General features: G+C 40.0%; 1 protein-coding gene across 1 annotated transcript in view; it reads left to right on the top strand.

The window, feature by feature from the left end:
• The window catches only part of LOC122790583 (extracellular calcium-sensing receptor-like), a 177,999-nt gene that overhangs the window by 47,338 nt on the left and 104,012 nt on the right, over nt 1-26,649 (top strand). The window contains exon 2 of the mRNA XM_044058108.1: nt 2,610-3,449. Coding sequence (XP_043914043.1) covers nt 2,610-3,449 — 840 coding nt within the window. The remainder of the gene's footprint in view (nt 1-2,609; nt 3,450-26,649) is intronic.

The following is a 26,649-nucleotide window of genomic DNA, read 5'->3' as shown; positions in this document are numbered from 1 at the left end:
ACCAGTGTTGATCCTGTATCAAAGTCTGTCTGCAGTGATCTTGTACCGAAGTGTACTGTTCTCCCAGCAGTACTTTTACACAGGTGTGTAGTCGTCTACTAGCAGTGATCCTTCACCAAAGTCTATCCAACCCCTAGTAATGAACCTTCACTGATGTATACCCAGTTCCAACAGTGATCCTGTACTGGTATATGCCTCACTGCCAAAAGTGTTCCTATGTCAATGTATACCCCAGTGTCAGCAGTTACCATATGTACCCCACAGCCAGCAATGGTCTTGTTCTAAAGTATGACAAACTCAGGATAGTGATAATGCACCAATGTATATCGTGCTTACAGAAGGAAACTAGCAACCACATGTGTATCCCATTCATAGTAGTGATCCTAAAATGTGTATCCCCCACTGCAAAAAAAAAAAAAAAAAAACATGCACTAATGTGTATCCCATTTCCAGCAATGGCCTTTAGAGATGTGTACCCCTTTACCTGCAGTGATCCTGCAACAATGTGCACCTCAGACATAGCAATGAGCTTGATTTGTGCACCTAGCCCTAACCCTGCAGCAGTGTGTGTCCCCTCTTTCTCTGTAGTGATCCTGAACTGATGTGTACTCCACTCAGAACAAGGGGGTAGCCAGGCATACTCTTTGTACTGTACTGAGTACATTTTTCTTCTGAGCACCATATCAACATGGCATTTTTCAGGTGATATCATGTTTACAAGTGTCTAAATGAATGCCTTTAACAATGGGTGCAATATTGATAATCTGAAAACAATATTTTAATATTTTTAGAGGGAACAATGGAAATGTTAGTCACATTTACTAAGTATTTGGGGGCAGAATTTTGAGAGATATGTCCATTTTTAAGTGATAGGTGTCGGGCGGTAGCACTAACAGCTTGTGAGTACAAATTGGAATTTGCTTGCTACACCCCTGACTCAGAACTATGATCCTAAACTAATTTGTCTGTCTTTTTCAGAACTGTGATCTGACTGTTTTCATATGATTTACCTCACTCTATTTTCCATTCCAAATAAGACATAGAAGGCCCTTGTAGGATATCAGCTATAAACAGATATTTATGGTTCACTCGCACTTTGTTTAATTTTCCCTAAATAAAGCCATTCACATGCCTTTTTTGCCTTCGTTGGTCTTGCATTTTACAGCGATGTGTACATTTTTACAGCGATATCTACATCTTTCCTTTGCCATCTCTACATCCTTCACCACCACTAATACATCATTCTGTTTACCCATTTGTCGTATTTATTCATAGGCTTCAGTATCTGTTTTGTACCTACTGCATGTCATACCTTCCTCTATTATCGTTGCCAGTTTTTCTAAGTGCTTTTTGCCCATTGTGCCTGCCGCAAATGAAACCTTTACCATTTTTGTCTCACATTCTTCTTCTGTTTCACCTCAATAATTTGCACCCTACCTCATCTGGGGAATTCTGTTCACCTCCTGGTGGCTTGTTTGGTTGCCTAGGTGCCGAGGTGAAAGCTTTGCAGACCAATGGGCATCATCCAAATACCCATAAAGGGTGGCTTTGGTTACTTGTCCTTGCTATTTTGCTGTCTCTTTCATCTTTTCTGATGGTCTAGTTTTACCCCCAAACAAGGGCCATCAACATTTAAGGCTAGATCTTAATTATCATCAGGCTACAGAACCCGTTGACAACCTCAGCTTAATGTTTGTTAGGGAGAAGAGTGATTTATTTTAACCTCTCTAGCTGACAACTGATGTGTCTTGTGTCATCAGGAGGGCTTATGCTGTCTTTCCTCTGCATGCACTGACTTCTACACGTGTCCACGAAAGATAGCATGAACAGCTTTGTAATACCAAGCATGCATTTGTTACACATAATGTTGCATACTGTTCAGTTACTCCTCCCAAATGTGCCTGCATTGAGTAGATTAGACCACCCACTCTCACTAGCTCTTTCAAGGCCCAAAAGCTAATTAAACTTGACTCATCTGGGTTGTAGCCAATGCTTAATCTCTCCATGCTGAAAAAGGCCTGCAGTATTGTATGTACCATGCTTAAGATTAATAGAACACAGCATCATCTCAGAAGCACCGGCAGTGCGGAAATTGTCATTGTAGTATGGAAAATGTCATTTCTCAGAGCAAGATTAAAACCCTGTTTAGAGTAATCATACAAAAAAATAATCTCTCAGCAATTCCAAACCAGCATTTCTCTTAGGATTGTTTCTTGACTGGACACAGTACAAGTCATTTCATCTTAACAACCACTGCCCAAGACAAAGGAATCACAGAATCCCCATGGTATGTATTAATATGAAAGCAACAGAATCATAGAGTCCAACATGGCATGCATTATTATCAAGGCTGACAGATATCACTGTTATAAGAATTATAACAATTGTTAATGAGTGCTAACAAATTCATAGAATTTTCAGACATTGATATTATGAATTAATGCATCTGCTGAAATTTAGAATGCTTTGATACAGTAGTATACCTTATATAAACCTTCCATAACAGTATAAGTGCATTTACAAACATCCATGTTTGAACTCAAATTCTAAAAGTTCAAATGTGGAGAAACTATTATTATGTTAATTACTTTAGGACAATTTCTTTTCAGATCAGCTATGGTTCAACTGTGGCAATGCTCAGTAACAAAATACAGTTCCCTTCATTCCTTCGCACTGCTCCCAGTGACAGATTCCAGTCTATTGGCTTAACTCAGTTACTAATATATTTTGGCTGGACCTGGGTTGGAATCCTGGCAGAAGAAAGTGACTATGGACAGCAGGGTAGCCAGATCATTAAAGAGGAACTTCTGAAGTCTGAAGCTTGTATTGCATTTTTTGAATCAATTCCTGTAATTTACAGTGCAACAAAGATCCACAGAATCATTCATGTTATCAAGGGATCATCTGCAAATGTTATTTTGGCCTTCTCTAGTGATGACAGCCTGAATCCTGTAATGGAAGAAATCTACAAGAGCAACATAACTGGCAAAACCTGGATAGCCAGTGAGGGATGGTACTCCTCTCCCATCTTTTCCCAAACAAGTTTCCACAAAACTCTGCAGGGTACTATTGGGTTTCTGTACCACAAAGGAGAAATGCCAGGATTTAGAAGATACCTTGATAGCATTCATCCATTGATATTCCCTGATGACATTTTTGTGAAGGCATTTTGGGAGACAGCCTTTGGCTGTATGTGGCTAAGTGCTAATCTGAGTCAAATTACAAAAACATCCTTATATGAAGGAATAAAACTTTGCTCAGGAAAAGAGATCCTTAAAGAACTAGACATACCTTTCTTAGACGTTTCTTCTTTGACAACCACCTACAATGTTTATCAGGCAGTCTATGTAGCTGCTCATGCCTTGCATGACATGTTTTCATGCTCATTTGGAAATGGGCCATTTCAGAACAGGTCCTGCACAGAGAATCATAACTTTAAGGCTTGGCAGGTAAGTTTTATAAATTAATGTAAGTTAAACCTTACTACAGATCTGCATAGTTAACAAGGTTATTCATATAAATACTGGAGAAGCAAAAAACAAACCAAAATGAAAACAAAAATGCAGAAAGGTAGCAGTCTGGTGATACAAATCCACGAAATGTGAAGAGGTTTGAACGCAAAATTAGTTTAATGAAGTAGCGTTTTCACTGCTTGAAAAATCCGCAGCTTCTTCAGAAAAACTTAAAAACAAGCAGTGAAACTTTTTTTAAAAAGGTTTAGAGGAAGTGTTAAAATTACATCACTTCCTGTTGAGAACCTCATGACAACACGCTCATACTAAAAAGTTACTAAAAGCGCTCCAAAACATTAAACGGGCGCAAAGTTAGTTTAATAAAATACCATTTTCGCTGCTTAGAAAAATCTGCAGCTTCTTCACAAAAAACTCCGTTAAAACAAAAAAACAAAACTTTTTTTAAAAGTTTAGAGGAAGTGAGGGAAGTACATCACTTCCTGTTGAAATCCTAATGGCAACACGCTCATACAAAAAAATTGCTAGATGAGCTCCAAGGATTAAAATGTGTAAGAAATGGCTAAATATTATAAAACATGAACCAATACTAAATAAAATGGCAAGTTTGAAGCAAGAGGTAGAAAGAGATAAAAAGTGAAAAAGATGTAAAAAGATGTAAAGAGATATAAAAAGATGAAAGAATGAAAGAAAGTGAAAAAAAAGTGAAAAAAAGGGGATGGAAGTACAGGGGAGGGGGCGTAGAGAGGGGAGGAAGAGGGGGATGGGGAGGGGAGGAAGGGGAAAGGGGAGGGGAAGGGGTGGGGTGTGGTGAAGGGGGTGTAGGGGGGTGAAGGGGTGTGGAGGGGGGAAGGAAAGGAGGAGAAGGAGGAGGGGGCGTGGGGAAGGGAAGGGGGAGAAGGGGGGGGTGGGGAGGGAATGGGGGGATTTGGGGGGGAAGGGGAAAGAGGGGGAGGGGAGAGCAGGAGAAAAGGGAGAAATGGAGGAATCAGTAAATTTATCTAGTGTAACTCCTCATTTTTAGAACTGCTGAGATATTGCAGTTCTCATTCAACCCTGGGTTATTAAATGCATTGAGTGTTATTTGCCATTGAAGTTCTTTTAATTCTAATAGACATGGGGTAGGGCCTCCCCTAATATTATTAGGTAAATGGTCAATGCCCATAAAGGAAAATTTATGGCCAGGGTTGCTTTCTGTATGTTTGGCCAGTGCGTTATCCAGTTTATGATTCTTCATGGTATAAATATGCTGGTAGATACGCTGCTTCAATTTCCTGTCAGTCTTGCCAATGTAGAATGCAGAACAGCATTCACATTGGGCTAGATACACGACAGACCGGGTGTCACAGTTAATTCTATGTTTGATGAAATATTTCCTCCTGTTGACTTGAAACGAGCTTCCAGCTTTGATCACATTACAATAATTACAAGCCCCACAAGTAAAGCATCCCTTGTTCCTAGTGAAATCCATATTCAAGGGGTTGCTTTGTAACAGCTCCTTGAGGTTTTTACCTCTTCTGAAAACAAACTTTGGAACTGCGCCCAATATTTCAGATAGATATAGATCGCTGCTTATAAAATACCAATTTTTCCAAATAATGTCAGTAACTTTCTTGGAGTCATTATTGAAAGTAGTTATGAAACTGGTAGTGAAGTTATTTTGTCTTGGAAGGTGACAGTAGAGAAGCAGAGCAATCTACATCAGTAGGAGAGGTAGAAGAAATTACACACGAAATTCCAGATGCATTGTTGGCCAAGTTAGTCTTGGATTCGTCTAGTAGGGGTTTAAAATAACCTGTTGCTCTCTTACTTTCAATCTCAAGAATAATATCATCCAGAAGTAACTCAGGATATCCTCTGCTGGAAAATTGGTTCTTGAGAAATTGAACCTCTTTTTGAAATGATTCGGATGTGTTGCACATCCGTGCAGCCCGTACTAGCTGGCCTTTTACTATTCCACATTTTTGCTTATAAGGGTGCAGGCTGGTGAAGTGGAGCATTGAATTACAGTAGGTCGCTTTCCGAAAAACTGAGGACAAGTATCTTTTTCCTATTCGATCTTTTTTAATTTCCACATCAAGGTAGTCAATAACTTTGGTAGAAAAATGATAAGTGAATTTCAAGAATGGAGTTGTTTGATTCATGTGCTCAACAAGGGTGGTAGCCTCATGGGAATCACCATTAAAGAGGATGAAGATGTCATCTAAGTAGCGTGTATATAATCGTATCTGTTTCTTGAATGTAGAATCAGAAAAGAGAAATTTACTTTCCCAATAAAACATAAACAAATTAGCCACGCTAGCCCCACAAGGAGATCCCATTGCCACCCCTTGTTTTTGAAGGTAGATCTGGTTGTTAAACATGAAGAAACTGGAACTTAAAACAAGGTCCAATAACTCGGTGACAATTCTAATTTCGTTAGAAGTAGCCCTCAGTTCGAGTAATTTCAGCTCTAACCATTCTACAGCTTCTTGATGTGGAATTGAAGTATATAGATCCACAATGTCGATGGTTAAAAAGTTGTTGGAATCCTCAAAAATCATACTGTTGATGTTACTTAAAAAAGACCAAGAATCTTTGCAGATAGTAGGAATTTCTTTGATGTATTTTGACAATATTTCATCAATTAACTTGGCTGATGGATATGTCATAGACAACCTACCATCCACCAAGGCCCTCATGGGAGGATTTGCAAGGTTTTTGTGTATTTTCGGAATTCCAAACATGACTGGCACTTTGGGGAAGGTGATGTCTAAGTAACTGTAAAGGTCCAGATCAATGATTGCTGAGAGGAAGAGGTCTCTCAAATAACCTCTCATCCTTTTATATGCCAAGTTCATTTCATTGAGAGAGGAAACGGAGTATGCAGGTGAGTCTAAAACAATGAACATCTTCTCTATATACATGTTGTTTTCAAAAACTACTAGGCCACCTCCCTTATCAGGCTTAATTAAGCGGATAGATAAGGTTTTCAAATCGGAGAGGGCCATTCTCTGGTCCTTGGAAACATTTGATCTGTGGGAATGACTGAGGGATCCACCTTGGCTCCTCAAGTGCCTCAAGTCAATTTCACAGATAGATTCAAAGGTGCGTAACCCTGCATGTAACGGTGGATTGAAGATGCTCGAAAGTTTTAAAGTAGAAGAATTAACATGGTCGTTGTTATTAAAAAGCAGATTCAGGTTCAATTTTCTCACAAAACATTTCAGGTCGATGATGGTTTGAGTTAAATTAAAAGACGTACTTGGGACAAAGGTGTTCCCTCTAGCCAATAATTCAATAATCTCTGGTTGTAAGTCAATTTGGGAGAAGTTATAAATTTTAAAATCCCCCTTGAGATTAGTGAGAATTAGTGGGCCAGTTTCATGTTCAATAGGTAAGTCTTCTGTTCCTATCAAGTCAGAGTTTGATGTGTCACTCAGTTGTTGCATGACCTGTTCCTGGTCTGGTAGGTCCGGGCTGGAAGAGGTCCTAAAAAACGGTTGTCACCGTTATCCAAATTAGTGTGATTATTCCTTTGAAAATCTGCTCTGTCATTGCCATTGTTTTTGTTTCTATTTCTGTTGTTGTTTCCTTTAATTCTATTACTTCTGCGGGGTTCACTTTGGTAAAGTGTCCCAGTTTCTGCATGATTACACATGTTTCCATCTCCATTGCTGTCGTTACTGTCCTCACTGTCGATCAGTGTTTCTGGCCCGGTGTTAAATTCTCGGGCTTGTGGTTGTTGTAGTTTGGGATAGGCTTTACGCTGCTGGTATGCTGTTCTATCCCTAGTTAATTTCTTGATTTTATTTTGTTTTAATTTAGTCATTAAACCATCGATGCTGTTAAATATGCGATTGTAGTCGAACTTGTATCTCAAAAAGTCAGTATCAATTTTGATTAAGTCATCCAAAAGGTTAATTTCTTCAGTAACTTTGTGGATATTCAAAGTGTAATGCTTGACCAAAAGTTCTAGAAGCTGTAACCCTTGTGCTTCAAAAAGGCCCATAAGGTCATTGTAAAAATCCTCAGACCCTTGAATTAAACCTGAAGGTGAAAAAGTAGAACGTAAGCCCTTAGGAGTAATGTGTTCTTTGATGCACTGTTGGAAGTAAGAAACTTCAAGTTGGAGTTTCTTAAGCTTCAAAAGTTTATTATCCAGTTTCTTTAGGTTATCAGTAATGGAATTAATTGTTGAAGCATTGTCAAGTGCCCCAGTAGCCGGTAGTTCCAGGTTCGGCGCAGCGAAAATGGTATTTTATTAAACTAACTTTGCGCCCGTTTAATGTTTTGGAGCGATTTTAGTAACTTTTTAGTATGAGCGTGTTGTCATGAGGTTCTCAACAGGAAGTGATGTAATTTTAACACTTCCTCTAAACCTTTTTAAAAAAAGTTTCACTGCTTGTTTTTAAGTTTTTTCTGAAGAAGCTGCGGATTTTTCAAGCAGCGAAAACGCTACTTTATTAAACTAATTTTGCATTCAAACCTCTTCACATTTCATGGATTTGTATCGCCAGACTGCTACCTTTCTGCATTTTTGTTTTCATTAAGGTTATTCATATCAATTACAGATCTACATAGTTAACAAGGTTATTCATATCAAAAAACTCAACATGACTGACATTCAAATGCGTTTTTAACAAGCTCTACTAAACAGGTTTTCATTTGTTTATTGCAGAAAAAAATCAAAACTGAAAATGCTAGAAAAATGATTTTCTGATTTTTCATTTTTTTAATTTCATTTAGTGGTAATGTTCTTTCATTTTGATCCATTTCATCCATGGTATCTGTTTGGGCCATCTGTTTATTCATTTATTTGTTTGTAAATTTGTAGTGGTTAATGAGGGTAAATCACTGATCCCTGTGGACTTTTTCCAGACTCAGCCTGGGAAAATGGTCTGGGTTAGTGAAATGTTCAGAGTCGTAGGCAAATGGAAGCAGAGGAAATCAAACTGAGTGGTACAGGAAGCAACAAATTACTAGCTGATAGTCTTAGTCGTCTGTGCTATTTATTATTTATTTATTTGACATTTGTTGACCGGGTTAGTCCATCTGAGCTTGCGTCCTTTTCAGAGGTAGCCCAAGGAGAAAATCTCTGAAGTGAAAAAATTTATACATAAATTATACAAAAATTAGATTTAAAGGACAAGTAATGCAAAACAAAACTTTTCTGGTACAGAAATAAAAAACAGACAGGTTTACAAAACAAAATTATACAAGAAGAAAAATAAACTTCTATGGAAAGATTGTACAGGCAGGATGTTCAAAGTAAAGAATAACAGATTAGAATAAAAATACAATAATGTGTATGCAATAGTTAACTTACTGTTTTCCAAGACAAGATATAGTTGAAAATGGGACGTCAAGTTAGAAGTGGCTAAAGAAGAACATTTTGGCCTAAGCAAAGGTTGCAAAGATGTCGAGGAACTAGTTAATGGTGGTCCAGCAGGACAGACTTCGAAGATGATTTAAGTGTAAGCTAAAACGGAAAAGGGAAAATGAAAGAGAAGGGAAGAAGAGTGGGCAGGGAAGAGAAGTATAAGATTACTGGGGCAGAAAACTAGAGGGATTAGGAGGGGAGTAGTAGAGGGCTGGTTTAATGTTCAGGAAGTTAGAATAGTTTGAGGGTTTAAGGAGAAGGGAGGTGGAGGAGAGGATAGGGGAAAAGAGAAGGGGAGAAAAGGATGGATGGGTAGGAAGGAGGGAAGGGAATACATTTTAGGTGGGATGGTTACAAAGACATATCCTAGAGCTGTGTAGATAGAGTCTGAGACCTGTCTTGAATTCTTGTGCATGGATGATGTTTCTAATGGCCAAGGGAAGTTTGCTGGACAAACTTTTCTTTCTCAGATTATGTTATAGCCAGGTCAAAGGACAAGACTGAAACTACATATATTTTAGTTTCAGTGAAAACATGAAGTTAACATATTCCTTCTAGGTGAGGATGGGGGGCTAATAGGGGAAGTAATAACTGATGGGATCTACAGTCCTTATTCCCAAACCAATTTCATTTCGTAAAATGTAGAACATGCTTATTAATCCTAGCTGACTTCACTGAAAGAATGTAGCTGTTGGTTACTGCATGCACACGGCTTACCTTAATTTAATTAAGGCCTTTGACATTACAGCCCACTGTGGCATCACAATAAACTGGTCAAATTCAGTATAAATTCTTGTTTAACCTACTGGATTGGCAACTGACTTATTGATTAAACTCATTATTTTAGTGTTGTTTGCACACTATCCCTTAAGAAACTTGTCACTGGTGGTGTATCCTTGAGATGTGTTCTGGAACCACCTGTAATTGTCATTTACTCTCTGATGTACAAACCATTATTAAAAGCATTTGGCTGACCAAGTTCACAGATGATCACAAGCCTGGAGTTCTCATTGACTCCCTCAAAGACCAGAGCCATAACTCGGGTGGGGTGGAGTGGATTACTGACCCAGATGCAAGCTGTTAGGGGGCATGAATGGCACTTGCTGATGGGATACAAGTGAAGTCCCAGCATTTATAAAGAAAGTGAGGATGATAGTATATCTTCTTAAATGAATGCACTTAATACTTCAAGTGCTAGTAACTGTACCACTGAACCTATATACAGCTACTACCACATTAAGGCACTGAATGCATTCATTTAAGATGCTGCAATATCATATGCAACTTCTTAAATCAATACCAGATTGCTGATGTAAAGCAGCTGTTGAGGAAGACCACAGCAGTGCACAGTCTAAGAACCTGCAACATTCATGGCAAGGCCAGCATCAACCCACCATTAATTGACACAATGACCCACACTGTTGCAATCTACACCTCAGCAGCCAAGTAAAGTGCAACAAAATCTCTATTTAAACCAACTAGCGGGTGGAAATAAAAAGCAAGAGATTAAAATGACATACAGATTTCAAAGCTTCTCCTTCAGGACTAAATATAACAATGAAAAACAAATGGCCTATCATTAAAGAGTTGCATATGATATGACATATATATATATATATATATATATATATATATATATATATACACACATATATATATATATATAAATATATATAGAGGTTTACTATCATTTTTGCGAATGACAAAATAAATACTGTTCGGAAGACTGACTCACAACAATGAAAAACAACATCACTGCTAAGGCACAATGTTGAATCAGCTGATCGAATTCAGCAGATTTGACATTGTGTCTAAAAAGTTCATGTGATATCTGTATAAGAGCTCATGTGAATGAAACTCCTATACCTCACATCACGCTGATACCCCCTGCTAGCTATATATTCCAACTCAGAGATCGCAATACAGTGAAGAAATGGATGAGTTTCCACACCGCACTGTACTGCTATCTCAGTACGGTACACCGACCAAAGTTTATATCAGCGAATGCACAGTGCATTTGCTGATATAAACTTGCATTCGCTGATATAAACTTTCAAACACAGAGATGTTCAGCAAAATGGACATTCGAACATCCAGTTTCGAATTGTCCATCTGCGGAGGATCTCCATTCGAAAAATTTATAGTAAACCATATATCTAGATATATATATATATGTATATATATATATATATATATATATATATATATATATATATATATATATATATATATATATATATATATATATATATATATATATAAATAGCCACATCCATATATAGATTTAATATATGGATATTCATAGAATAGAATAGAATCAGTGAACACTGACATAGTTAGGACTTGGTGATGAAAAAGACCAAAAACAGACAGGAGTTGGAGACTGGCAGTATATGTAAGGGTTATGGGTACAAAACAAAAAGTAAATGGGTACAGGAGGTCATTATAGTGGAAAAGAATAATTAAATGAGTTAAGACAACAAATTTAAAATGAAAAGTCAAGCTGCACAGTAAAACTGATTGTGGCAGGGTATTCCATCAGTAGAAATATAAATCGTCATATTTATAAGTACAGCAATTTGTATAAGACAATGATGTCTTCTTCATTATGCATAGGACACTAACATGTCTGCCTCATAGTAAAGTAGAAGTATTTCAGAGGCATTACTGCAGAACATGGATTTTATGCTATCTATCCAGAGAAGGAACACATGTTCATCACTTTACAGTGGAAATGAGATTAAATATAAGTATAGTATGGTTATACATTTTTGAGGAAGAAAATATGACGTTTTCAGGGGATTTTCTGGGGGAACACTTTATAACCCCGAAATTCTGAAATATCGAATTTCAGAATCCTGAGATTATAAAACCAAAAGCTCAAAACTCCAAAAACCCAAAAACGTGAATTTCAAAATCCCAAAGTCCGGAGATGTTGAATTAGCGCTTCTATTGTTGCAGTGTGTGAATAGATAGCTGGAGATTCAGTTAAGTATTTATGTTTAAGGGTTTTGGTTAGTGGCTTTAGTGTTTGTCAGTGTGTTTTGTTACTGTGATGTGTGTGCGCGAGGGGAATGTAGCTTGTATGGTGGTGTTTTCATGTGTTTGTCTGTGTAGTGCAGCCTTGGAGTTAATATATTTAAGTACGGGGGTGTAGCTTTGTGTGTTTGTGTGTGGTGGAAAGGTGTGTGTATGTGTATGTGTGTGGTGTATGGTTAGTGTAGGAGTTGCAGTTTTGAAATTTGCGATTCTGGGGTTTGAGGATTTTAAGGTTTTGGCTTTATGATCTCGAGATTCTGAAGTTCGATATTTTAGGATTTCAGGATTATAAAATGAACCCTTTTCTGGATTACTGTGGGTTTTTGGAGATGGCCAGCCACTAAAAGGAAAATCATTTGTACACCTGGAGTACTAAAGTCTGCAGGATAAAGAAAAGTACGAGTAACCAAATTGTACCTGAATAATTATGCACCCAGTTCTGTTGATACAACAAAAATTTGATGGATACTAGATTACTGGAGGCATGGATTTGGTGGATATAATACATTTTCATTTATATCTCTAGACAGGATAGGTGGCAAAATTCTCTTATGACCTGAACAAGATCAGAACATAAAATGTGAAACTTGAAAGAATATGGGTGCAAAACATGGGCTTTAACATTAGAAGATGAAAAATTATTGGGTACTCCCATTTACAGATTGTTAAATATAAATGTAAAATGACCTACTGGTTCTCTAGAGGTGGTATACTCCACTGTAATTGGTAATTTTCATTTATGCAAGGTTGGCTGGGATGATGTTCTAAAGCAAAATGGTAAGATGACCAGCCTGTTCAACTGTATGGCTATGTCTTTTGTGAAACAACAAATATGAGTTACCAAACAGGTAGTCCCCTGGATATTACGTTATCAAATAATGAAAAGTACAATATGGGGAGGTAGCCAGACTGTAGATTCCACACAACAAACAGAAAAGACCCAGAAATGGAAGCAAACAAATCACTACAGATCAGCGTAATAATAAACATTTTGCTTTAATATATAACATACAGGGCTTTCAGGCCAGTTGCAATTTATCAATATATATATATATATATATATATATGTATGTGTAGGTGTATATCTATATATCTGTATGTAGCAAATAAGTTGTAATTAAATTATGTATGTATATTTTATTAGGGTCGCTATGAGTAATAGACAGAGTTACAAATGTGGAGAGATATATATGTTGAGTGCAGCTTTAAATTAAATTTGGTCTTTTAATTGATAATTAATTGCTTATTATACTTAGGATGTCTTTTTTTTTGCTTGTGGATACATTGCTAAAGCACATCTGGCTCAAACCCTCTTTGTGTAATATATTAAATCAGATCTTTTATTTTTACTCTGAACTGGAGTGCATTTCTTTGCTTCCAGTTCTGGTTCTTTTCATGTGCTCAAATAAGGGTATGGCAAGAATGCTAAGTTGAACCAGAGTCACCTGAATGTGACAATGATAGGTTGGAACAACAGTCTGTGTCAGTGGCACAATACTAAGCACACTTACTTTTGGAATAGAAGGGGTTCTATTCTCACACTAGGTGGATGAATTATTGACACTGCAGTTCAGCATAAGGAGGATGCTGTGCTCCTGAGGGAGACGTCTTTGGGATGAGATGTTAAACTGAGACCCCATCTGCTTGAGCTGGTGGTAGTTGAGGAGGATGTAAAAGATCCCACTGTATCAAATGAAAAAATTAGGGGTCCTTTATTTATATATAAAAATAGCTCTTGTTTACAAAATATTTACATAGTTACAGATATTTACATATGTACAAATATATAAATATACAAATCTATTTACAAATATTCATAATTTCCTCTGCAATCATACTAAATTTTCATCCCTATTAGATCCCTACTCCTTTTTCCATAACCATCTGATTTTACTTAATATCTTTGCTAACATCCATTTATCATTAAACATAATTTCATTTATTCTTTCTGTGGCACTCCTGCACTGCCCCAGTAATCAAGGATCCTCAATCCTCACCACTGGCAACAGCTGTGGGACAAACACATTGAGAGGATGACAAGTACACACAAAGTAAAATACAATTTCCCTTAAGAGCACACAGAGATCACAGTCACTCTGGGGCTGGTTTCTCCCTCTTTGTTCAGATACCAAGTAAGACTCCCCACTGGTACAGCTATAGAGTTGAGATCTCAGCCAAGTGGCCAAGCTAAGACCTTCAGCACCCTCTCTGTCCAATCAGTGTTTCATGTCCCTGCCCAAGTAGCTGACACACACACACACACACACACACACACACACACACACACACACACACACACACACACACACACACACACACACACACTTTTAGATTTGATTGATATACAAACACACACACACACACACACATCTGTGGAAAGCTGGCATAGGTTTACTAGCTATGCCCCTTTTTGCCCAGACTATAAGGTAGTTCCAGCTGCCACCAGCCAACTCTTTATGAGCTACTTAAGGCCCTTAACAAAGGGTGTCCAATCCTACTGTGTAATGTTACTATTAATCCAAATGGGAGTCTGACCAAGCATGGCTATTGGACTGGCCTGTACAGTGTTACCAGATACATATGCATATACACAGTGAGCTTAAATATGTCTCACAAATATCAGCCAGAAAGGTAGGTTTAAATATAGTTAATAATAAATAATAAACGAACAAGACAATACTCAGTAACTCAACACAGTGACTTTAGAGTTCAAGATCACAGGCAATATTTTAAAACAACATTGCAGGACAGTCTCAAATAAATATAGAAGACATCTAAATTAATATTTACTATATTCCTATCTATAGCTAAGAGAAGTACTGTACCCTGAATCTTAGTTACAGACTGGCAAGAGCAGATGATGATGATGAGTGGATGTTCTTGCTAGGTCCAAATGCACAGTCTCTCTCTGAGAGTTCTTAGATTAATATCACATTTTACTGCTGGGTTAGCTTGGGTGACATCACTCTTTGTCACCTGACTTCAGTTCCCAGGCTAAACAGAAACTTAACAGGACTTAACATCTCTGTGTTAAAAATACATATCTCTCAGATGTTTGCCAGATCTTGGAAGTCTTAAAACAATAAAACACTTTACATTTTAAACCCAGTAATTACTTTTCTTTCAAGACAATATAAAGACTTCTAGCTCTAGACATTGTGTCTGCTACTGAACTGAAACTGAGAGATAAGATTGCTTATTTATGGCTCAGCTATAAAGTAACTTAACCTCAACTATTCTTAAGTTTTGCCGGTTAGTTTTCTATGTTCCAGCAGGGTATGCTTTGGTTAAATTTTTGAAGCTCAGTACATGACATACAGTTCTGTATAAATCATACCAATATTCAGAAATGACACAAAATTATTTGCAAAATTCCAGATAGCTGGACTGGCAGCGTGACATTTCTCCCCCCCCCCCCCAGAAAACTCAAGCTAGTTTCTCAAGTAACCCTTGAGAAATGTTGCTTTAGAGGATTGAGCCTATCTGGGAATACCTTACCGCATTCCCTATCTTGACAGCCCATTTGCGTTGGCATTGCTAACTCCACTGCTGTGATGCACTGTCATATCATATGCTTGCAACCCTAGGCTCCACCTTAGCAACTTGGCATTTTGCTTGTTGACTTGATGTAGCCATGTTAAGGGATTGTGGCCTGTACCTACAGTGATTTTCCTTCCATACAGATAAGGCTAAAGTTTCTTCAGTGCCCACACCATAGCTAGGCATGCCTTTTCTACAGCTGCATAGCATTCCTCCCTGGGTTGGAGCCTATGACTGAGATATACCACTGGGTGCTCTTCTCCTTCTGAGGAAACCTGGCTAATACAGCCCCTGCCCCATGGTTTGAAGCATCCAACTGCACAAACATTTATTTGCTGTAAACTGGACTGGCACAGGGGGTTCACCCAAAGCTACTTTAAGCTTCTGGAATGCCTTCTCACATGCTGGGGTCCACACTACTTTATCTGGCCTGTTTTTTCCTTGTCAGGTCTGTGAGGAGAGCAGCTATGGTATTATAATTGGGGACAGACTTTCTGTAGTACCCCAACTGTCCCTTAGAATGCCCTCATCTGCTTTTTGGTAACAGGGGCAGGCCATGTCTGAATGGCTTCCACTTTGGCAGGTTCTGGCCTGATCATACCACTCCTCACTCTATGTCCCAGGTAGGAGACCTCTGCCATACCCACGTGACATTTGCTGGGCTTAATAGTCAACCCTCTGTAGTCTGCCCAGCACCTCCCTAACATGCAGAAGGTACACTTGCCAGCAATGGCTGTAGATGGCAATATCATCTAGGTAAGCAAGGACCATATCTCCTGTTCATGCTAGGATATGATCTACCAGCCTATGGAAAGTTGCTGGGGCATTTTTTATCCCAAAGAGCATCTTTGTGAACTCATACAAGCCAAAAGGAGTCACAAAGGCTGACCTCCCTCTAGCACTGGGAGTCAAGGACACCTGCCAGTAACCCTTGGTAAGATTAATAGTGGTATGATACTTAGCCCCACCCAGCTGATCTAGCACTTCATCTGTCCTAGGCATGGGGTAAGCATCTGACTCTGTGTGACTATTTAATTTCCTGTAGTCCACACAGAACCTGGTGCTGCCATCCTTCTTTGGTACCAGCACCACTGAGGAGGCCCAAAGACTGCTGGACTCCTGAATTACCCCTAGTTGCAACATTTATTATATCTCCTCTCTCAGAGTCTGTTTGACTCTCTCAGGCACCCTGTAAGGGGCCTGCTTAATAGGCTTTTGGGGTCCTGTATCCACATGGTTTCCCAGTGAACATGTACCCAAACTCCTGTAACACTGCTTGGATTTCTTGAACCTAGGTAGGGGATAGCTGCTGGGACATTGCTACCCCTTCCTTTGACATGTCAGTTCGAGTATCACTGAGGGGAATAATCACCGGATCCCCCTCAGACTCCTCCTGCCATCCACTGCAAATAATCTGCACAAGGGACTCCCTATCATGGTAAGGTTTCATCATGTTAACATCATCATCATCACCTTTTTCCCATTTACATGGGGTCGGGCTATCGTATTAACTGTCGCCAACTCTCTCAATTCAGTGCCACTCTCCTGCCTTCTTCAACACTCATGCCTGACTGTCGCAGATCTTCTTTCACATAATCCATCCACCTCTTTGCTGGATGCCCTCGCTCCCTCTTACCTTCTTCCTGTCTGTCCCAAATCTCCCTCACCAGATTGTCTTCTGCTTTTCTACACATGTGCCCATACCATCGTAATCTGTTTTCTTTGATCTTTTCTGTAATTGGAGCTACTTTGGCTTCTGCTCTTATGTCCTCATTTCTTCACCTGTCCCGCAGTGTGCATCCTACCACCTTTCTCAGGCACTTCATTTCCATCACCTCTAGCTTCTTCAACTGTTCTGCCTTTACTGCCCAGGTTTCTGTACCATACAGTAGTACTGGTCGCACCACTGCCTTGTACACCTTACTTTTCAGCTTCTTTGGCATTCTTCTGTCATATACTACATCTGATACTCTATGCCAGTTGGCTGCAGCCCCTCTGATTCTAGCTTTGACCTCTTCATTCAGACTACCCTTCTCTTCAACCACCCCTCCCAGATACTTGAAGCTGTTTACCTGTTCCACTATCTTCCCATCTATCTCTATTCTCAGCTTCTTCTGATTTCTCCAATCTGCTGCCATTACCACTGTCTTATCTGTGCTTAGTTTCATCCCATGTGCCTTCAGATTTGCATTCCATTCTCCTATCTTTTGCTGAAGTTCTAGATCAGAGTCTGCCTGTACTACCACATCGTCTGCATACAGCAGCTTTGTTGCTCTGACCCCTCCAACCTGTTTGCTGATGTAGTCCATTACCAGTATGAACAGCAGTGGGCTCAGAGCTGAACCCTGGTGTACACCCACTCCCACTGGGAACCCCTCAGTGAGGTCAAACGCTGTTCGTACTTGAGTCACTGGGTCCTTGTACATAGCCTGTACTAATTCTACCAATGTTTCTGGGACTTCAAACCACCACAGTACTGCCCAGATCAGCTTTCTTCGGACCTTGTCATATGCTTTCTCCAAGTCTAGGAAAGCCCAGTTTGAATCTCTCCGCTTCTCTAGTTTCTTCTCAAGTGTCTGTCTCAATGCAAACATCAGGTCAATTGTGCTGCATCCTGATCTGAATCTGAACTGTTCATCTCCCATCTTACATTCTACTATTCTGCATATCCATTTATCAGTCACCCTCTCCAGAACTTTCATGCAATGTGGTAGGAGTTTGATGCCTCTGTACTGTCCACAGCTGTGGATGTCCCCTTTGTTCTTGTACACTGGCACGAGTATGCTTATTCTCCAGTCATCTGGAATATGCCTTTCTCTCTACACTGCAATTAGTACCCTCAGGAGCCATTTCTCCCCTAGCTCACCCGGCATCTTTATCATATCTGCTGTGACCTCATCTGAGCCTGCTGCTTTCCCTGACGTCATTTTCCTTAGTGCTGCTCTTACTTCTTCTAAGCTGGGCTCCTCTTCTACTCTCATTGTAGGCTGTTTCTAGGGCAGTACCGCTTCTGTGGGGTTTTATTCATTCAGAAGCTGCTGGAAATACTCTTTCCATCTGCCTTTGATGTCCTGTGGGCTGGTAAGCAGGTTGTTGCTGGAATCCCTTATGAAGGGTGTCAGACTATCTTCTTTATCTTTCTGTCTTTGCCTTGCAACCTGGTATAGTTTCTTTGTGTCCATTACTGAGTCACTTTCCAGAAGCTGATAGAGTGCCTCTGATGCTCTATTCTTTGCTATTGCAACTTCTATCTTAGTTTCTTTGTTAGCCAACCAGTAGTCCTTCCTAGCTTGGTCAGTCTTTTCAATCTCCCACTTCATCCTGCACTCCTTCTTTCTTTTGATTACTTCCTGCACTTCTGCATTCCACCACCAGCTTTCCTTATGTACCTTATTTCCATACCTGGCTCAGCCACATATCTTTTCTGTAGTCCTAACACATGCTGTTTTTAGGTGCTGCCACTCTTCTTCAACTCCACCTATTTCCTCCTCTTCTTTGGGTGCTAGAGCCCTGAGTAATTCCTTGAACTGCTGTACTTTCTCTCCAGTCAACTTCCAGGTCTTCAGCCTGGTCTCTGTTGACCTTAGAGCCTTCTCTGACCACTGCTTGCAGCTGATTGTGGAAACTACTGGTTTATGCTGTGAACCGACTGTTTCACTGAGGATGACTTTGCAATCATAGATTCTACCCCAGTGCCTTTTCCTTACTAGGAGGAAGTCTACCTGAGTTGCATGTTGGCTACTCTTGTATGTGATCTTGTGACTGTCTCTCTTTCTGAACCATGTGTTGGCTACTATCAAGCCATTTGCCAGACACAAGTCTAGAATGGCTTCTCCTTTTTTATTCCTATTGCTCCACCCATGTGGACCCAGGCAGTCCTCATATCCTGTTCTGTCTGTCCCGATATGTGCATTTAAGTCACCCATTATCAACACCAATTCATGTTGTCCTGCTTTATCTAGTAGGTCTTGCAACTTCTGTCTGAATGCACTCTTTTCCTCACTATCACATCATGTTAACATGATACAATTTATGCTCCTACCTCCTGCTTAGCAGTTCTACCATGTAGTTAACATTATTGACCTTCCTTACCACTTTGTTGGGTCTCTCCCAAGCTGCCTGCAGCTTGTTGTGCCTGACAGGAATGAGAACCATGACCTGCTGTCCTACAGCATACTCTCTAGCTTGAGCATTCCTGTCATACCAGACCTTTTACCTGCTGTTGGACTTTTGCCAGGTTCTCCTAGGCCAAGCCCATGAGTTTCCTGAGCCTTGTCCTGAGGTCTAGGACATATGCCACAACAGACTCCTTGTGGGATTCACACTCACCCTCCCACTCATCTCGAATCAAATCTAGAGGTCCCCTCACACTATGCCCATACAGCAACTCAAAGGATGAAAAACCTGTGGATTTCTGGGGAACCTCTCTATAAGGAAACAGATGGTGCAAATATTTGTCCCAGTCCCTCTTAAACTGGTTTGCAAATGCCTGTATCATTGTCTTGAGTTTAACCTCTCAACAAGACCATTAGTCTTGGGATGGTAGGGGTGGTCTTTAGGTTCTTCACCCCACAGTGCTTCCACAGACAAGCCAGCAGGTCTGACATGAAATTGGCACCTCAGTCAGTCAGTATTTCCTTTGGAAAACTTATCCTGCTGAAAATTTCTAACAAAGCATTTGCCACCTTTTCTTCCTCAATGGAGGACAGAGCCACTTCCTCAGGGTATCTGGTAGCATAATTTACTACCACTAGGATATACTTTTCCCTGAGAAACTTGCAGTACTCAGAGGCCCCACAATATCCATAGCTTCCTTCTGAAATGGCTGCTCAATCACAGGCAAAGACATCAAAGGAGCTTTCACCTTGTCTCCTGCATTGCCTACCTTTTGGCACTGCTCACAGGTCCTGCAGTACCCTATTAGATCTCTGGCATTCCCAGGCCAATAAAAGTTTTGCATAATGCGTCTTTGTACATTGTATGCCCATATGACCTGCAAAGGGAATATCATGGGCTATGGCTAGAAGTGCCAGATGATAGGCTCTAGGCACTACCAACTGCTGTATTCTCTCACCCTCTAGCCCTCCCTCAGGGTCCACTCTCTGTATTGTAACTCTTTGTGCCAGTATACAGATTCACCTTTCTTTTGAAAATCAAGTGTCTCACTAGCTACCTCCCTCAGGCCTTGTAATGTAAGGTCTGAGAGCTGAGCATGTCTCTACTCTCTCTTTGTAACCCTTCCCAGTTCCCCTTCCACAGGAAGTCTGGTATCCTCTGACAGTGGTGCCTCACTATCAACCCATGTACTATTACTCACTTCTGCCCTTCCAATCACTCTGTCCAAGGGAACATTAGTACCCTCAAGCAGATGTTGCTCACTTTCAGTCTTGCTGCTACAGGGTAGCTCCTTCCTTGAAGTAACCACCTCACCAGTCCTGGCTGCAAGTGTGCAGTCTTTGAGACACACACACACACACACACACACACACACACACACACACACACACACACACACACACACACACACACACACACACACACACACACACACACACACTTTTAGATTTGATTGATATACAAACACACCCACACACACCTGTGGAAGGCTGGCACAGGTTTACTAGCTATGTCCCATTTTGTCCAGACTATAAGGCAGTTCCAGCTGCCACCAGCCAACTCTTTATCAGCTACTTAAGGCCTTTAACAAAGGGTGTCCAATCCTAGTGTGTAATGTTACTATTAATCCAAATGGTAGTCTGACCAAGCAAGGCTATTGAAATGGCCTGTACAGTGTCACCAAATACATATGCAAGTACTCAATGAGCTTAAATATGTCTCACAAATATCAGCCACAATGATAGGTTTAGCTATAGTTAATAATAGATAATAAAAGAACAAGACACTACTCAGTAACTCAACACAGTTGACTTCAGAGTTCAAAATCACAGGCAATATTTTAAAACAACATTGCAGAACAGTCTCAAATAAATACAGAAAACATCTAAATTAATCTTTACTATATTCCTATCTATTTCAAAGGGATATACTATGCCATGAATCTTACTTACAGGCAGGCAAGTGCAGATGATGATGAGTGGATGTTCTAGCTAGGTCCAAGACAGAATACAAAATGCACAGTCTCTCTCTGAGAGAGTTCTTAAATTAATATAACATTTTACTGCTGGGTTAGCTTGGGTGACATCACTCTTTGTCATCTGACTTCAGTTCCCAGGCTAAACAGAAACTTTGCAGGATTTAACATCTCTGTGTTAAAAATACTTAGCTCTCAGATGTTTGTCAGATCTTGGAAGTCATAAAACAATAAAACACTTTATATTTAAAACCCAGGAACTACTTTTCTTTCAAGTCAATAGGAACATTTCTAACTCTAGACATTGTGTCTGCTATTGAACTGAAACTGAGAGATAACATCTTTTATTCATGGCCCAGCTATAAAGTAACTTAATCTCAACTATTATTAAGTTTTGCAGGTTAATCTTCTATGTTCCAGCAGCGTATGCTGTGGTTACATTCTTGAAGCTCAGTACATAACATACAGGTCTGTATAAATCATATCAATATTTGCAAATGACATAGAATTATTTACAAAATTCCAGATAGCTGGGCTGGCAGCATGGGTTCTTATTACCTGATCAAATGTTTAGGTTAGTGAATACCTAAACTTCGATCTGGCAATAGTGAAAACAAAAAAATGTGAACAGACGTTTTAACGCAGGGAAAAAATTCCCTTGGCCGTTATGCAGATTTTTCTCCTTTTTCCACTGCAGAGTGATGTTGTAGCTGGTATATTTAGTTAGGGGTGGTGTGGAGGAAAAGTCCTCCACTTCATTTTGGTTTAAAAAAATTTTTTTTGTGGCCGAGGGAATTCATTCCCTACGTTAAATCAGCCGTTCATGGTTTTAATTTACCAGTTCAACATTTAGGTATTCAATTACCTAAATGTTCGATCAGGTAATATAGATGTAGCAGCGTGACTCTTTCATTTAAGTCATATAACATAAAATAACATTTTATCTATTCTTTTAACATATTCTTTACTTGTATTGTTATAATATCCATATTTAATCATATCAATGTTTATTTATCCACTTCTTTTATACCTGTGAAAAAAATCTTCTTTACATAATTTTCCCCATAACTTTTTTATATTTTTACATTTCAAAAACCCATGTTCCACAGTTTTATCTTTTTGGCAATGTAAACATATTGTATTACTTTACTTTTTATGTGGCATATTTCTTTTTGCTGGCAATTAATCTATTATCAGTCTCCACAAAAAATCTTAGCATTCTACTTTCTGACTACACCATTTGCTTTTTATTTTTATAGCTTTAATTTTTTCATTCATTAGATTTTCCCATGGTTTTACATAGTAATGTTTTATTGTTATATTCTTATACCATACTTTACTATATTTTTCTATATCATCAATTTTTACTCTGGACAACAATTTGCTTTCTTGGTAACATTTTATTTCTTCATTTATATGCTCTTTTTCTCTTTTACTTTTTTTTACCATACCAAAATATTTATCAAACTTGTATTTATACAATTTTGCTACTAATCCCTCTGCTTTTTCATTTATTCACTTTAACACTTTGTACAAATTTAATGAAGCAGCATATACCACCGGGTTAATTAATCTTAAACTTCCTTTTTCTTTATTTGTATACAAAACTCCTCTTTTTACTGGGTTTAATCTAGAAACCCATATAAATGGAAAGGAATTATTGAAAATATTTTGGGCCGGATTCAGGAAGCCTCCGTGTAAGAGTTATAACTCTTACACGGAGGCTGCAGTTAAACGGTGTGATGTCAGCATGTCATGCATATGCATGAGGTGCATGAGGCATGCTGAATCACACTAGTAACTCTTACACGGTCCGTGTAAGAGAGTAGGGGGCGTGTCTGTAGCCTAAGCCCTGCAAGCGGACACGCCCCCGGAAGACTAGAATGGCTGAAAGTAAACAGCCACGAGAGAGGCCATGGAAATGTGAATAAACACACTACACAACACATGCCCCGACAGACCATCAGTGTATAAAGTGAAGAGATGTTATAAAATTAAATTAAAACCTTTTTTTTTTTTAAACCTCAGAATGTTTGCTACTGTGTGCCAAGTGTGGTGTGCTACTAGCGCAATTGCAGTTAGCAGTCAGTGGAAAAGGATATAAGAACTAAATATGCAAAGCAAGCCAAGAAGTAATAGCTTAGCGGTAGAGTTGCTGGCCTAAGAGTAGGCAGGCAGGGTTCGAGCCCCCACAACAGCCTATTTTTTTTTTTGTAAATAAGCACTAAAACACCCCCTGACAGTATTGTACAAATGTAAAAGTATTCCCTTTTGTAAAATGCAATGAAATGGAGCATATATTTTGAAGTAACACAAGAATAAAAATAGTCAGAAATGTACTCATAGCTAAGCTGCTGTGAGACAGACTGCCTGTAGCTGAGTAGTGTTTAAAAAGCTGCAAACTGCGTGCCCGTTGCTAAGCACCGGTTTAACAGGCTGAAACTGTTGGCAACTAGCTGTGCTAAGCTGAACATGTGTGTCACTAGCCAATTAAGGTTTACCCTAGCACACACCGTTTGCGCGCCACTCCCACAAGCTAACTGCCAGTGCGCATGCGTTACCTCCGCGCAAACGAGCGCAGACCTGCTTTTAAGTGCTTAAAAGTGCTTTTGGCATGTTTGATTGACAGGTCTCAACTCATATCTGTCAGGAAAATCAAAAATCAATTGTCAGATTCGAACCCAGGATACCATGCACTAGAGTCAAGGTACTAAACCACTAAGCCATGACAGCAATACCTAGAAATGCAGAAATAGCATATATATGGGATAAAATCCAGAATGGAGCATGATAAAGCATTTTCAGTGAAGTAGATACAATTCCAAAATGGCCAATCAGAGAAATGTGCGGGAAAAGCGGCATATATAAGCCCCATAGGCGGGAATACACAGCAGAAACGATTGTAGAACAGACCTGCAGTCAGAATGAGTGGAGTAGGTGAGGGACGTTGCTTTCGAGCACAGCGTTGGGGCATTGAGGAGTCCAGATACATGGTCTGGCTCCTTGTCCATCATCACGAGGCCCAACTCATGCAGGGCCAGGTCTCATGGGGAGCATATAGGGCAGAGGCATGGGACCAGTTGGCTCGTGATCTGACCAGTGCTACTGGCATTCCATGCACTGGTGAGCAGGTCCGTCACCACCATGCGGACCTGAAGCGATGCAAGGAAGACCAGTTGACCGAATGGATCCAGGAGGCCCGGGATATGCCCAACGCCCACTACTGAGTAAGTTACATTTTGCTTATGTATGTAAGGATTTCAACTGGCTGATACCATGGAGATGTGTAGTCCAATATTACTTCTTTGTATTACAGCTGCAGGTGTCCGCCTGCGAATCGCAAGATGTATGGCCGTAGGCTGGTGCGGCTGCGCCACCATGCAGGTTAGTAACCCCACCCATTACTTTTTAAATAAATATTGTACTGTAGCATGTATCAGAACACTGCAGTGTATTGATTAAAAGTAATATAATGTGCAAGCAGGAATTGTAAGTCTGCAGGTATGGCTGCAACAAGTTCATCAGTATGCAAGTGTAACTGGAAATATAATTGATAGAATTAAACAGTGCTGTAATACAGATGTCCCACCATGAATTAAATATAGTGTAACCTGCAGTAGTCCCAAGAGTACAGCTTTAGAATCTGAGGTAGTCATATGTGAGATATATCCCCTGTTGAAATGCTGAATCATGACAGAAGTGAGGCTGTTGGAAAGTGTTTGAATCACCACCAGTCTAACATGTGAACAAAGCCTAGAAGTACCAACCTGAACTGTGAAGTTGCAGGATGTGTGAGAGTGACAGAAAGGGTCATGTATGAATAAATAAAGTAGTAATAACCCTGAATATAGTAGCCCCAGTGTGTTTCTACAGAACTAAATGCATGTGGGAAGTACATCTTAATATCCCAAACTGATTTCAGTGTGTCAGAATCTGGAATGTGTAGGCCAAAGTCTGTATGGTGATCACAGTATACAATTTGCAGATAGAATGAATGATTATCTGACAGACTAAACAGCCATAGTTGTCCCCTGTCCTGTCATCAAAGTGTAGCAGGATGATGTATCTGATCAGATTAAAATAAGTAGGATAGTGATGTATTCGTAACAGGTGTAGCATGACAGTCAAATAAAGATTATTTGAAACATCAGCCTCAACTTAATTGTGTACCTATTACAAATGTAAATCAATGTGTAACATATGAATGTGTCATCTCTGTCTATCTCCACCCAACCCTATAATTCCATATAACAACACCCACTAAATAATGGTATGTGAACATTTCATTAATCATGGACATTTGTCCGTTTCAAAAATATATGCATGCCTGTTTGTGCATGTGCCCTGTTCATACCTGCAAATTTGATGGCCTGTTGCCATTAATCAACCCTGCATGTTGTTTGACTGTGTATTTCTGTTCAAATAATGCATGTGATATTGATATGCCCCATGTTCAATGGTGTTAATATCTGGGTGTTTGTTTGATGGGAATACCAATGCATGCTGTTACAACTAATCTGAGTGGAATAAAATGCCACTAACCCAAACTAACATAACTACTCACAAACCTAGAACGCTGGGAAGGCAGGTCCCAGCGGACCCACCTCTCCCACCTCAGCTGGTGACTGCACCTGGCACTAGTGCCCAGGCCGGACCCCCCTCCGGTGGCCCTGTGCCACCTTCGGGTGGAAGCGCTGCAGGGGATGGGGCCCGTCCCCCCTCTGCAAGTGTGGCCGGAGGGGTTCGTCCACTCACCCTCCAAGGTGTCCGGTCTGTGGTGCAAAGGGAGATCCAAGATTCTGTTCTTGGGCCCCTATGCCAGCTCGAGGCTCGTGTGGCACAGCTAAGGGCCCCGGCCATTGCCCCACCTACACAGCCCCCAGCACAGCCCCGTCCTGGGCTGTGAAGGAACAGTGACAACTGCCTATGGGTGGGGATATCAGTTCCACTGTTGCCATCTGTGGGCTCATGCATCTCGGATATCCCAACCTCCATCCCCGTCAATTGTGTAACCCCCCCACATGTGTCATACACCGCCCCTGTATGCGTCTTGTCTGTCTTGTCTGTTAACCTACCCAACCTACCTCCCCAGCTATACCGACTTCCTTCACCTGACATACCACTCTCACCTGGAAAAAAGGGCACTC

This window comes from Protopterus annectens, chromosome 16.part0 (genome assembly GCF_019279795.1).
Source record: "Protopterus annectens isolate FY-2018-M chromosome 16.part0, PAN1.0, whole genome shotgun sequence".
NCBI lineage: Eukaryota > Metazoa > Chordata > Ceratodontiformes > Protopteridae > Protopterus > Protopterus annectens.
Note: the sequence above shows the minus strand (reverse complement) of the source record. Positions and strands in the feature narration are given on the sequence as shown.